Source organism: Palaemon carinicauda, chromosome 21 (assembly GCF_036898095.1).
Source record: "Palaemon carinicauda isolate YSFRI2023 chromosome 21, ASM3689809v2, whole genome shotgun sequence".
NCBI lineage: Eukaryota > Metazoa > Arthropoda > Malacostraca > Decapoda > Palaemonidae > Palaemon > Palaemon carinicauda.
In genome coordinates, this window is record NC_090745.1 from 58826411 (window position 1) to 58840530 (window position 14120).

The window sequence follows — 14120 nt, forward strand, 5'->3', positions numbered from 1 at the left end:
AACGCCAACCTCAACGTTTCCCTCTCCCTCCCCTCTTCTTACTTCCACTTTTCCTAAAAGGAGCAGGCTGGGGTGGTCAAAAAGACTGTGTATGCACAGGCTCTTTCTGTGAAGAAGTTGCGGGAGCTGTGGAACAGGGTCTCAAAGCGAGCGCGAAGCCCTTCTTCGATCTCGATCCTCCAAACTTGGCCAGTTGCCACCTTGGAAGAGCAAGGGTCACTGATGGTGACAGTGCGGTGGATCACAGTCCTACGAAGAAGTCATTCATAATTCCACCAACACCTGCACATGACTCTGTAATGCTAACGCCACCTTCGGGCTAATCAGCTATGAGAAGTTAGAGACTATTGTGTCCTGCCTCTTCAAAAACTAGTTTGCCCACCAGGTTTGCTGTCTGGTGGGCCAGGAAGGTGACAGCCTTCACTCTAGACTACACAAGACTCTTGCACTTCTCCAAAGCCTCATCAACTCTGCGAGGTATGTAACTGTTCCCAACTACAGTACTGATTAAGCCAGAAAACAGTGTGAAGAGAGACCAAGGCCCAAGCCACCATGGCATCGGCCCCCGACTCAGAGGCCGAGAAGGACGTACCTTTCGCCTTGAATATCTCCAATGAGAGCCCCATCAGAGCACAAACTGATGGGTCTACCTGCAAAAGTGCTGACGTGTCATTCTCTGGCCGCCTAAAGGGGAGGGGTAGCAAGATATTGCTTGACCTGCTGGAATGAAGTGAATTCTCACACACAGATCAGATCATCCACCCGGTCCAAAGCCAGGTCAACAAGAGCCAATCAAAGCCACTCCAATAAGGGCTTCAATTATAGGGGCCCTGAAGTGTCAATCAGTGTCCGAAGTCCTCCCAGAAGGTGGAGCACAGTCACCTCCCACAGGCCATTGCACTCACGAATGAGTGAAAGGACTTTCAAAAAGGAGTTCTTTGATAGGGTAGTCAGCCTGTGGGCTCCAGACCACAATCAAGAGTCCCTGAGCCATCCTGCCCCTGAGCACGCTCTTCCGCCGCCAAGACCAAGGGTGAGACAGCTTGTTCTGGAGAATCTGTTCCACCCCGAGAGTGCAGCCATTCTGTCCCATGGACATAAAATCATAGATGTAACTGGGAGACTGACAATGGCTAGGGTATACCTCCTGGCACAGAACCTGACAGCACATGGAGAGGTACCCAGTACCAATCATACTGTGGGTAAGGACAGGGGTGGCCATGGCCTCAAGGTATGAGGCACGGAGAGCAAGTCCCTCCGCCTTACATTCTTAGCCTACCAAAATGTGCATGCACTTAAGTATGGATTTGAATGGTGCCATCCTCACTACCAAGCTGACAACTCAATAGTAGAGGGAGGAATGAAGGGGGATGGAGGTGGCTGCTGTTCCTCCATCAATCTCGGAACCGTGTACAGGGCCATACATACTGTCCTGGCCTACTACCTGAGTAGCAGGGGAAGCCCCGGCAGCCAGAATCAGGGTGTGGCACATAGCTGGGACATCAGGTCCTGACCCAGGCCTCAGGGAACCGCATGGATGCTGTCAACCCACTTCAAAAGATCCAGGAGCCCTATCCCTGAGACTACGGCTGGTCTTCCTGGACTTCTTCAACCTCTTCCTTTTCTGCATCTAACAAAGAAGTCAGAATCAGAGTCATAAGACGAAGAGGAGGATAACAAGGAGGAGATGATGAGGAAGAACAGGGTGCATGTTTCTTCCTCCTCCTGGCTCAGTAAGCAGAACAGTCAAGGTCTGAGCGATCATCAACAAAAACATTCTCCCAAAGGGAGAAACCACAAGGGTTGCTCTAACACAGTGGTTCCCAACCTTCTTCCAGTGGTGACCCCATTTCAGCTTGACCATACTTTTTGCAACCCCACTCAATTATCAAGGCTGCCTGTATATTCTTTTTTTTTTTTAGATAAAAGAATATAATTGATTAAAGTATACTGTTTATCATTGAATAGCAAAAACCTAAAAAAATGCACTTATATATAATATATAATTTCTTTATATAAGACACACTGCATAATAGAATGTTATTGATATGATTAACACAAGCATTATCTTGATAATAAACAATGATGTGATTCATGTGATGGTTAAAACTGCTTTTCCATTTCCAGTATCTCAATCTGCAGTGATGTTTTCGATAAAGCACAACATATTTCATCTTCAGCATAGAGATTAATTCTCAGCTTCGACTTTATTTAAAGTACAATTAAAAAGGTCACTTCATACTTATGTCGAAGACGAGGGCATAACATTTTAAGCATACCTTCAGCCAAATTTGGATACCGAAGTATCCAAAACTGAATCTCTGTTAGAGAATCAAAGTCAGCTTTGGCACTGTCAGATCTAATAAGATCAGTTAAATTCCTATGGATATCTTTCAGGAACATTATCAAATAGTTTATTTGAGGTAACGTGTGGGATAACTGAGGCTTTTCTGGAAAAATATTGGCTAAATTCCTCTTTTAAGATCACTAAGAAGAAGAATGAGTAAACTTTGAAAACTGTTTGAATGGAATATCAGTGTCATTTTATTCAACAGATGCATTTAATGTGGGAAACATGCAAAATTTTCTCTTTCTTCATTTACTCCAAAACATCCAGCTTCATTTGGAAGGCATTTTGTTTTTCTTTCTGAAGTGAAAGATTAAGGGAATTCAAAATTGTGAAAAATCTATTAAGGATGCAGTTTTTGCCCGATTACTCATATCACTTATGAAACTGGAAAGTTCTGTTCTTCCTTGCCGAGATAAGAATTCTCTCACCTCACTATTCAACTAAAAGGGGATTACCTTTTGGTAACTACCTTACTCCAGTTTGTAACATAACTTCATACTTAGAATCCATTTTTTTATGACACACTCTAGCAAACAAGCGGTTGTTCAATGCATTTGACTTTATAAAGTTAACTGTTTTAACAACTGATTGCATAACTTTTAAAATCTTTGGCAATGTTTGTGCAGAAAATACTTAACGATGTATCATGCTATGAATTCCAACAACTTCTGGGGAAATATTCTTTACCTTCTGTTGAAACACTGATCTATGACCTAGCATAGAAGGTGCACCATCATTACACATACCACCGACATTTTCCCACATCTATTTCCTTTTTTTAAGAAATCCTCCATTTTTTTGTTCAAATGTACCACCGCTTTATTTGTTTTTAATGGTCTGCAAGAAAGAAATTCATCCTTAAAATCGCCATAAACTAATAACCAAGGAAGATTACCTATATATGTTGATTCATCAACTTTTAATGTGATGAGATCAAGTGGAGATGTACAGTATGATTAGAAAGCGTTATAATTTCCGAGGATTAAACTACCTTATCTTCGCTTACGTCATGAACGATGTCTTTTGCAAATGGTGAATGAATTCCTCAGCAATGACATGCGGTTTTTTTTTTCTTTTTTATCTGTCAAGAAGGGATTTTTTTTTTTTAGATCCACATGTTTATTCTTGGGAAAAAAAAAATGGGCTCTCTTTACTGATCTTTGCATTTTTGGACTCAAAATGATGTCTTAACTTATCTTGAGTCATTGATTCTTCTGAGAGCACTTCACTGCACATCAAAAATTGAGTATTTTTCTTTTCCTGATGAGATAAAGCAAGTATAACCGATGTTAGAGTTGTCCTCCATATATTTCTGCTTTCCTTTGTTGTTTGCCATTGCCATAATTGCAACAACCTATTCCAAAATCAAATGAGAGAGAGAGAGAGAGAGAGAGAGAGAGAGAGAGAGAGAGAGAGAGAGAGAGATTAAAATCAATCAATTAAAACTTGATAATGATAACTATGATGATAGCAGGGAAAATGCTATGAAAACATATAATTATAAACACAAATGTGTCTGCATTTGTGTCTTATATAAATGTATGTAGTGCACACACACATGCATATACACATACATATACATACACACTTCTCTTGTCCTTTCTTTCATTTACATTTTTTTAAAGGAATTTTACACTATACAACGTATCTGCATTTTAAGTAATCACCAACAACTCATTTGTCATTTCTGTCTTATATATGTATGTCTTACTGCAGCTTAAGTTTATGAACAACAATATTTTCGCCATATATGACTATTTTGAGTTTCCTAATTTGTAGATAGAATATAGTTTTTAATAAATATCATAATTAATAGATAATTCAAATATCAAAATCTTTCTATTACGCGAATACAAATAAAAAACTCAGATATAAAGTTGAAAAAAGAAATTTACAACATAACAATGCTCCATACCTATAAATTTCCTAATACAAATTCATTGTTTGTTCAAGCCGATTGGTAGCAGTGACACACACATACCAGATACAATCTCTTTAAGCAACGAAAATGATATATATATACATATATATAAACACGTGTATATATATATATATATATACGTGTATATATATATATATATATATGTGTATGTATATGTATATATATATATATATATATGTATACGTGTATATATATATATATGTGTATATATATATATATATATACATATACATATATATGTATATATAAGTATATATATATATATATATATATATAGTATACAAAACACAGGATGGGACCAGATATAAAATACAGTTTGTTAAATCTATGGATAAACCCTATAAGTACTTTCCACAGATATAATCGTTCTTATTAAACCTTCTCTGTACAAAATGATCTGCGAAAGGTCAATAGACAGCAATGTACAGTATGTGCATGTGAACGATCGGCCCAGTTAATTGTCACATTAAGGTATATGCTAAAAAGGGAAACAACTCAGTTTGAGTATGGTCATTCTATCCTTCATTTTTTAGATTTATATATACCACCTTAGGTAGGAATGGGGAAGATTTTTGGTAAAGCCTACTGAATCCTCCTAATCCAGTGATATCAGCCAACCCCTTTTATATTATTATCATGCCTTCACGACCCCAAGAAAATTGCTTGCCGACCCCAATTGGGGTCGCGACCCCAGGGTTGGGAACCACTGCTCTAACAGGAGCTACAACACTAGGGGACACTGTCACAGGGGAAAGGGAAGGCACACTCATAAAGCCCAGTGACCCCACTTTGGAGACACAACTACTGACACTGAGGAAATAGGTACAGGATCCAAACCCCTTGGTACAGGGGTTGGTGCGATGGACACTTGGGGAGGGTTGGGAATCCTGGCACCAGGTCAGGGATCAGAATCACACTTGGGATAGGGACAACACTTCTCTTCCCCTTACCCTTGCCTTTTAATTTGCCATCACCAGCTCCTGGGGTCACAGCTTTCGACTCCGGCACTTTACCAGTCAGGCCGGGAGCCACTATAGCAGACTTGCCAGTCTTTTTTCGCTTTTTAGCAGGCAACCACCAGTCTTACTGACATTAAGGGAACCCCCACACCCGTCATCACTAATGTCACCAAGGACTTGTGAAACTGTTAAATGCACAGGGGGTATCAGGGGAGAGGTAGCCTTGGCTATCAACTTCCTTAAAAAGGTTGAGGAGGGTAGGTCAAACTCTTCGTCCGCAACCTGGACAGTAATGGTCGAAGGGCCTTTAGCCTCCAGAGGGGAGCGGCAAATACCTGACGTTCCCGATGAACGCACCAACCAAGTCTGAAAAACCGGCTGATGTCGATCCGTGATCTCCTGACCCATGTGGCGTACTCCCTGAGGACTGATCCAGGAGCGGCAGCAGTAATCATACCCACTAGGGAGACAGCAGCGGTGACAGACTTCGTCAGTGTCTGCTTGGGCATTGCCCACTTTAACTCCAACAATTGCCTTTCTCGTTTCTTCCCCTACAGGGCGTACGCCTGCCCTTGCACTGGAAGCAACAAATGACACTCGGAACACGGGGATGCCTCTGAGCAGACACAACCCCTAGAACAGGCACAGAGGGAGTGTGGATCTACAGCCAGCTTTGCCATGAAGCAGTTATAACATCAACCCTCTCCCTGCCCATTGTGAAATTTTCGTTTCCATTCCATTTTCAACAAATACTGTACATTGAAAAGAAAGTAATATAAATTTTGATAGAAGCTGTGTTGTACTTGTGTACACAACAGTGACTGAAGAAAAAGTGTCTCTTTGACTAGAGAGCAGGTGGAGCCCTTTACCCCACACCCTCTCCAGTTGGATAACAGCTTGTTATCAAACTTCAGCATCCATTTCCAGCTTGCGCCAAAACAATCTCACTAATTAATGGACAAGAGTTTGTATGCCAAGTAGGAAAAAACAAATTCAAGCAATGATTCAAATGATTTGACCTTAATATTGATTAATATTCAAATGATTTTATTGCCAAGGTTATAACCTAAAAATAAAGGCACCACAACCAATGCAGTACTTTATAAATTCTATTTAATAATTCTACAAAGGGGGCCCAGTAAAGAGTAAATGCTTTTAAACCTTAAAAACTATGATAGGTTAAGAGTTCTGTAACATGTTATCATCAGACACTAACTCATTCAAAGCTGCAAAGTAACAAGACCTTGTTACAATTACCTAGTATCTGTTTTCATGTTTATTCAGAAACATAGGCCATTGTATTACAATTCCTTCCTAGGTATAGGAAGATGGTGTTAGTTACATACTTATAAAAGAACAAAAGAGTGGTTTGCTTCATAATTTAAGTAGGATAATTTTACAACAATGAATAAACTGGGTTTAAAAAAAAAACCTGCCTGCTCTTCAGGTTCTGCTCCTTTAACTCTGTGCAAGCTGCCAGGATCTCGAAGTTTGAAAACTAATACATCATCATCCTTTTTCAGCATATCTAGTCTACTCTGAAAAATATAGAAAAATTACAAATTTAAAATAATCTGCATTTTTCCTACTATACAAACCTGAAGCTCTTTACATAGGAGTATTATTTTGCTGCTACCTGAAAACCAGCCGTTAAAGCTTTTGCAAGAAGTAACTACCCTCCACTAGTTAATGGACGGGGTAACCCACTACCCCACTTACACCAGCACTAGTAAACAACTATCACTCTGAAATTGGAGTAGGACTTAATGTGGGAAGGTAATGGCGGGACCAGTATGTATAAAGAGTTTCAGGTTTGTATAGTTTGGAAAAATGCAAATTATTTCAAATTCATTATGTCCTCCAGCACTATCTAGAAACCTTACACTCTTTACATAGGAGACTCACCCCATAGTGAGTGGAAGTCCATAAAACCAACGGGCTAGAGACTGTCCCGGGGTGCCATTCTGTGCTACGCTCAAGCTGTATAGAGGGCACCCTGACAACTCAGGATCCATGTAGGATGACGGCCAGGGCAATTGGTGCTAGTGTAGAATTTAGCAATGTGACGTGACCAGGTAAACGTAAAATTGGAACTAAGCTCCCCCTTAACCTAGACATTGTGAGACTCCACCTCGCTTAGAGAATGGGACATAATGAATATATATATAGTACATACATCAAGTTGCACAAAACGCATGGTACCCACTTGCAGCAAGAGAGGGTCAGCTTGCAGAGTTACTTGTATGCTAAGCCACAAGAGAGGAGAGAATAAAATAGGAAGTGGCCAGTTACTCACACATTCATTCTGGACTTACTGGCAGGTAACATCTGCCCTCAACCAACTGTTACTTGTCCTACAGGGGAGCTCAGTTGTTAGTTGACCACGTTTTGCACAGCCACCACAGGACCTAAGTGAACATGTTTAGATTCCTGTGAGTTATGTCTTGTAGGTAGTGGATGGTGAACGTAGTTTGCTATTTACACACATCCGCTTGTAACACCTACATCACAGAGCAATTCTTGAACGCTAGGGTTGCACAAATATCCCTGACGTCATGGGCACGGGAAGGCAGCCGGATTGAGAGTGATCTGATTGAATGGCTCTCTCAATTACCTGCCTGATCCAAGATGATATGGAGTTCTTCGTGATCTTCCTGTTGTTTCTCCCCGTACTAACGAAGAGCCTGCTGATATGTGGGTAGGCTTTCTTGGTTCTTTTCAAGTATTTCCTAACCATCCTCAGAGGACTGAGTAACAGCTGATCAGGAACCCATGTTACGGGCCAAAGATTCTTAATCCAAAAGGGACAAAATCTGGGATCCGCTACAGCTGGATTTTGAGTCTTAGCTAAAAACTCAGGGATGAAACTGAGTGTCACTTGTCCACATCCCCTGGAATGGGCAATGTCATAGGACAGACCATGTAGCTCACTGACTATCTTGGCAGTGGCCATGGCTAGAAGGAAGACCATCTTCAGGTTCGAGTCTCGATTTGACGCTTGACAAAGAAGAACCTTGACTACATTCCAAGGAGGTGGTCTGACTTCTGATAGGGCATGTCCGCACAAAATTCTGTATGAGGAAAGATAACTGTCGAGGAGGAAATATTAACTTTATTCAGCTTGAAGATGAGGCTCAAGGCGAGAGATAACCTTTTACGGCCGACACTGAACAAAGTTTTTCCTCCCTGAGGTACAATAAGAACTCTGTTATTGTTGGAATAGTGGCATTAATAGCAGTGATACCTCGTCCATGACACCAACCACAAAAGAAGGACCATTTTTCCTGATATACTGAGGCCGACAACTCGCAGAGGTATCCTGCCATTCTCTTTGCAATTGGTCTCGAAAAGCCTTCTTTGTGAGCAGTTGCTGGATAACCTCCAGGCGTGAAGACGAAGCGATGGAATCAACTGATGGAATCTCTTCATGTGTGATTGTCTGAGTAGATCGAGAAGTGTGGGGAGCTTCCTTAGTGCCTCTGTGACCAGATAGAGATATTCTGATGCATCCGTGAAGAGCAACAAATCCGGTGGAGGAGAAGGAAGGTCTACTCCCCTGAGTAGGTTGGTGTCTAACACCCATGCTCTTGACCTACTGGTACCAGAGTGCTTGGTGAGTTCACGTGCTGAGAATAATTCAGCTGTAAAGATCTGTTGTGCAGATGACCGTTGGGGACTATCTTCTCTAGAGAAGTTAGGTATCCCAGCAACCTTTGCCACTGATGTGCTGGTAATTTGTCTTACGAGATTCCTTGGACAGAAACATCTTGCCTAGTTTGGTCCTGATTCTAATTCCTAGATATACCGTGTCTTATGCTGGTTGCAGGTGAGACTTCTCGTAATTTACCATGATCTCCAGATCTAGGAAAAATACAAGAAGTCTGTCTTGATGGAAGAGAAGGAATTCCCTCAAATAGGCCAGAATCAGCCAATCATCTAGGTAATGAAGTAGACGAATGTCGTTCTTGTGTGCCCAGAGGGACACTAGGACAAAGACCCTCATGAACACCTAAGGTGCTGTGGACAGGCCAAAACACAGCCCCCTGAACTGGTATATCTTTCCTCCTAATGTAAAGCTTATGCACTTCCTTGAGGATGGATGAATGGAGATCTGGAAATATGCATCCTTGAGGTCTAACGATATCATGAAGTCCTGCGGTCTGATGGCTTGTTTGACCATCTGGGCCGTTTCTATCTTGAACGGGGTTTGATGTACGAACCTATTCAAGGTCGAGAGATCAATGACTGGTCTCCAGCCTCCACATCTTTTCTACAAGAAATAAGCGTCTGTAGAAGCCTGGCGACACTTCCGGGCCCTCTTAGAGAGCGTCCATTTCTAGCATGATCTGGACTTTGGCGCGTAGGGCATACTCCTTCGCAGATCCTGTCTCATAGAGTCTGACATCGTCGGATGGGGTCAGAGGAGGGTGAGAGTTCGTAAACGGGACAATGTATTCGTATCTTGATACAGATACCGACCGAAGCTCGGCTCCATAGTGCATCCATCTCTGCCATCTGTTCTTCAGGCATCCCCAACTGGTGGAGTGGCTGGGGGAATGCCTTCCCTAGTGGGATCGTCCTCATCTATTCCTCCTACCTCCTTTGCCCTCTTTGAGCCTTCAGGTCAAAAGGGCTGTTTGGGGGCTTGAGATTGTGCTGCATGCTTTGACTGGGAGGTCTTCTTCTTCGGTCCTTGGGCCTTAGCCTGGAAAAACCTCTGCGGTGGAGGTATCCTTAAGTGAGAGTATGCAGTCATCGCTATATGGAGAAGGAAGTCCTGAATAGTTTTCTATATCTCTCCGCAACGGCCTCGATGTTTTTCATATTGAACAGTGAAGGACCATCTAGCGGGTTGCTATGCAACCTCATCGCTTCTCTATTCAATACCAGTCTAAATTTTGAGATAATCACAGTGTGGCATCTCAAAACCCAGTTAACCCACTGGTTGACTACGTTTTCAGTTACGAACTAAGGAGTCCTAGACCATGAGAGAAGGAAGGGTAACAATACTTCCTTCCTCTGTGGGATGGAGAGGTCTTCATTTTTCACAAGGTAACCTACCATCCCAACCAGTAATCCAACCATGAAACTGGTGGCATCTCGTGCAAAGAAATGTACTGGCAAAGTTACCTGTTTGGCCCAAGAAGAATTCTGCATTAGTGCCAAGACTGCTGGGTCTAACGGTAGAGATGGATCGTCCTCTACCATCTTGTAGTACAGTACTTCCTCTGCTGGACATACAGCAGAGGAGGTAACCGAGAAGAAACTAATGATCAGAGGGATCGTGATGTTCCAGTCACTTGGGCATAAGCCCTCTTATTTGCTGCCTTGACCCCCCTTGACCAAGGTAAGGTTACCTTAGTTTTGGTGGGTCTCAACATATTGTAAGAGGTCTAGAACAGTGCCCTTACCCTCCACTAGGATTTGATCTGGCTCCCCTAGATTGTTGACCCTCCTTATGCAGGATAACATTTGCAAGAAAAGACGATCTGTGTCCTTTTGTTCTAAGGGGGAGATCTTGGGGATGGTGGATGCAATCAGCGCTCCATCAGAATGTTTAGAGCCATCATCAAAAGGTTCTTGCTCTTCTGAGGTAGCAGCCAGAGGAGGGTTAAGATTGTCGTTAGAGTTCCTTTTGTCAAAGGACTGAGCCCTCGGAGGAAAGCCACTGTGCTCCAGTATGAATATTATTATCAGCAAGGATCTGAAGTTCACCAAACAGAGCACAAAAGCTGAAAAGAAAGCACAGACACTAATAGGCTACATAAAGAGACAATTCTAATACAGAAACAAAGACATTGTACTACAGCTGTACACATCACTAGTAAGACCCATCTAGAATACCGAGTCCAATTCTGGGCTCCAATTATTCAGAAGGATATAGATAGATTGGAAGCAGTACAAGCTAGGGTCACCAAACTAGTTCCAACACTATCTATATCCTTCTGAATACTTGGAGCCCAGAATTGGACTCTGTATTCTAGACGGGGTCTTACTAGTGATGTGTACAGCTGTAGTACAGTGTCTTTGTTTCTGTATTTGAATTGTCTCTTTATGTAGCCTATTAGTGTCTGTGCTTTCTTTTCAGCTTTTGTGGTCTGTTTGGTGAACTTCAGATCCTTGCTGATAATAATATTCATATCTTCCTCCTAGTCCACACTTTCTAGTTCATTACCCAGCAGTGAGTAATGTGATTGTGGGTTACAACATATGTACATAACTTTAAATTTCCCACAGTTAAAAGGCATTTGCCATTTTCTGGACCATTCTCCTAGCTTCATTAAGTCCTCTCTCAAGGCTTCTATGGCTTCTGAGTTTACAGCATTTATGCCTAGTTTACTATCGTCGGCAAATTTGGCTATTCTACTAGTTAATTCTAAACTTATGTCGTTAATGTAGATCATAAATAGCAATGGTCCTGGAACAGATCCTTGAGGTACTCTGCTTGTAAAAGCTGCCCACTATGAAGATTCTCCATTGATTACTACTCTGTTTTCTGTTTGTTGGCCAATCTTCAATCCATTCCGCTGGCTCGTCAATGATGCCTAGTGCTCTAATTTCGACCATTAACTTTTTATGAGGAACTTTGTCATAAGCCTTTTGAAAGTCTGGGTATATGATGTTTATTGCCCTGCGTTTGTCATAAATGCTAAACATGTTATGGGAAAATTCCAAAAGATTTGTGAGACATGATTTCTTTTGTCGAAAACCATCAAAAAATTATTTTCTGGGCGAGAGACCCGTGCCGCCCAGTGAAATGCTCCTTTAACATCATTTCTAAGGTAAAAACTGCTATAAATTTACCAGAGAAAAAATTGTATAGTAATGCTAGGTTGAACCCAGCTTGCTCACCTTAATAAGGTGTCGGTATAATACTGGGGCGCTGAATAAATCACAACCAGAGGCCTCGCACCATTTAGACATCTCCTGTCAAAATCCCCGAACAGCGAGGTGCCATTCAACATCCTACTACTACTAGCGATCCCACGCCAGTGACGTCACTCCTTTAATAGCACGCAGCTTGCTAGCCGTATTTTGCCTTGTGTGTGAATTTCGCTGGTTTTTTTCTGGATTTACCTCAAGATGTCGGACTCCACTGTCACTCCATCTAAGTTAAGTACCAGATCTATGAGTTTTGAGATTTTGAGGGGGCCTTGCCCTTTTTTGCTTATATTATTCAGCTTTATTTTTCACGACCTTGCGTGGGTCTTTCATGGCGCCCGGCTCCCTATCTCTCTCTCGTTCGTTCTTAACAATTTTCAATGAGTCCTCCATACTGATTGTTTCTCGTTATGAACTTTATGGATATCCAAGGTTCCCACACCGTATTAATTTTATATTGTCCTGTTATTATGATAACAGTTATTACATATACGTGTGCGTATTTTCGGTAGGTTGACATGCCTGATCACCTTCGGGCGTTCTATTCCACTATATTATTATTTGGATTATTTACGTTCGCACGCCACGGACTTGCTTATCATTTAAACGTCATTCGTTTGCTTGCATTAGCTCGAGGGGCTTTCATGAGTCAGATATTACATATTAGTTTTCATTTTGTTAGCACTTCACTGACTCTGTGTTATGTTGGTAGCCCTGCCGCAGTCAGGCTTGGGTTCTTTCCGGTCTCATGTTCGCTCCCTCGTTTGTTTTACGATTGATGTATTGTTAATTTTTATTATTATTATCCTCCAGCATGCCTTCCTATCTTATTTTACCATGTGTTATGTTTTATAGTGTTATTAGTCTTTCCGCGTGATCATATCATCGTGGGTCTGGCAGGTTGGTATACCTGCTATGGCCCCACTCCTAGCCTCCCTCCCGCCGATACCCCACCCCAGGGTTCCCTCCCTCTCTCTCTCCCGATCGAGTTTGAGTCACTTTATAGAGAGTGGGAAGGAGAGGGGAGGGACGGGGGTGTGTAGGTGTTCGAATTGCTTCACCTATATACCCGATTCACTTGGCTTGGGCTTTATTATACAGGAGTAAATGACTTAATTAACGAGATTTGCCAATGCATTAAAATATAAAAATTAGGGTGAGGTCTATCGAGTGCTGTGTCAAAGTACCATTCTGATCAAGTAACTAGTATGGGATATATTAATGAAAAACACACTATATTTTGCCAAAAATGCATAGTAAATGGGAGAACTCTGCTTTTTGTACTATCAAGACTGTTTATTAATTGTTTTACACAAAAATCCATGAGGTTGAGAAGATTGTTGGTGTAACTCAAAATGTCTACAATGCCTTACAAAGTTTACAGTCAGACAGGCTAAAGAATTGGGAAGTATTTGCAACCTGAACCAATACTGAACAATATAAGAGTTTTGGTTATGGTTTAAGGGTAATTCTCCAACGTCAACAAGGAGACTTATGACAGGCAAAGTTCTAAACGCTCCTGTGGACAATCTAATATCAACATGATGTATAGAATCTAATATCTTTAATCAGCTTGGGGTGGCTGAGGAGTATATTTCGGATCCATACCTAATTTTTTAAGAAATTAAGGCCTTGTATAATTTTAAAAGTTTTGCAGTCTGCACTCCATGATGTATGGGACAATACTTTTAAAAGATTCAGAGCCACAAGACATTTAGCTTTTAATACTTTCAAGTGAGGAACCCAAGTAAGCCTACAATCAAATATCAATCATAAATATCTGGCTTCATTTACACGTGGGATCTGTTGACCTTTCATGTATATATCCAGGTCTGGATGGACTCCCCGGATAAGACAGAAATGCACAACAACAGTTTTGCTTGTCGAAAACTTAAACCCATTTATATCAGGCCAATGAATAATTTTGTTAATTGAGAATTGTAGTTTTCTCTCAACCATTTCCATTCTAGCTCCATCGAATGATATG

General features: G+C 41.5%; 1 protein-coding gene across 3 annotated transcripts in view; it reads right to left on the bottom strand.

The window, feature by feature from the left end:
* The window catches only part of Polr3F (RNA polymerase III subunit F), a 718140-nt gene that overhangs the window by 375159 nt on the left and 328861 nt on the right, over positions 1-14120 (bottom strand). For 2 of the 3 annotated variants that reach the window (XM_068345020.1, XM_068345019.1), the window contains one exon: positions 6688-6789. The exons of the other annotated variant lie outside the window; for it this stretch is intronic. In XM_068345020.1, the coding sequence (XP_068201121.1) occupies positions 6688-6789 (102 nt within the window). The remainder of the gene's footprint in view (positions 1-6687; positions 6790-14120) is intronic. 3 annotated transcript variants of the gene reach the window in all.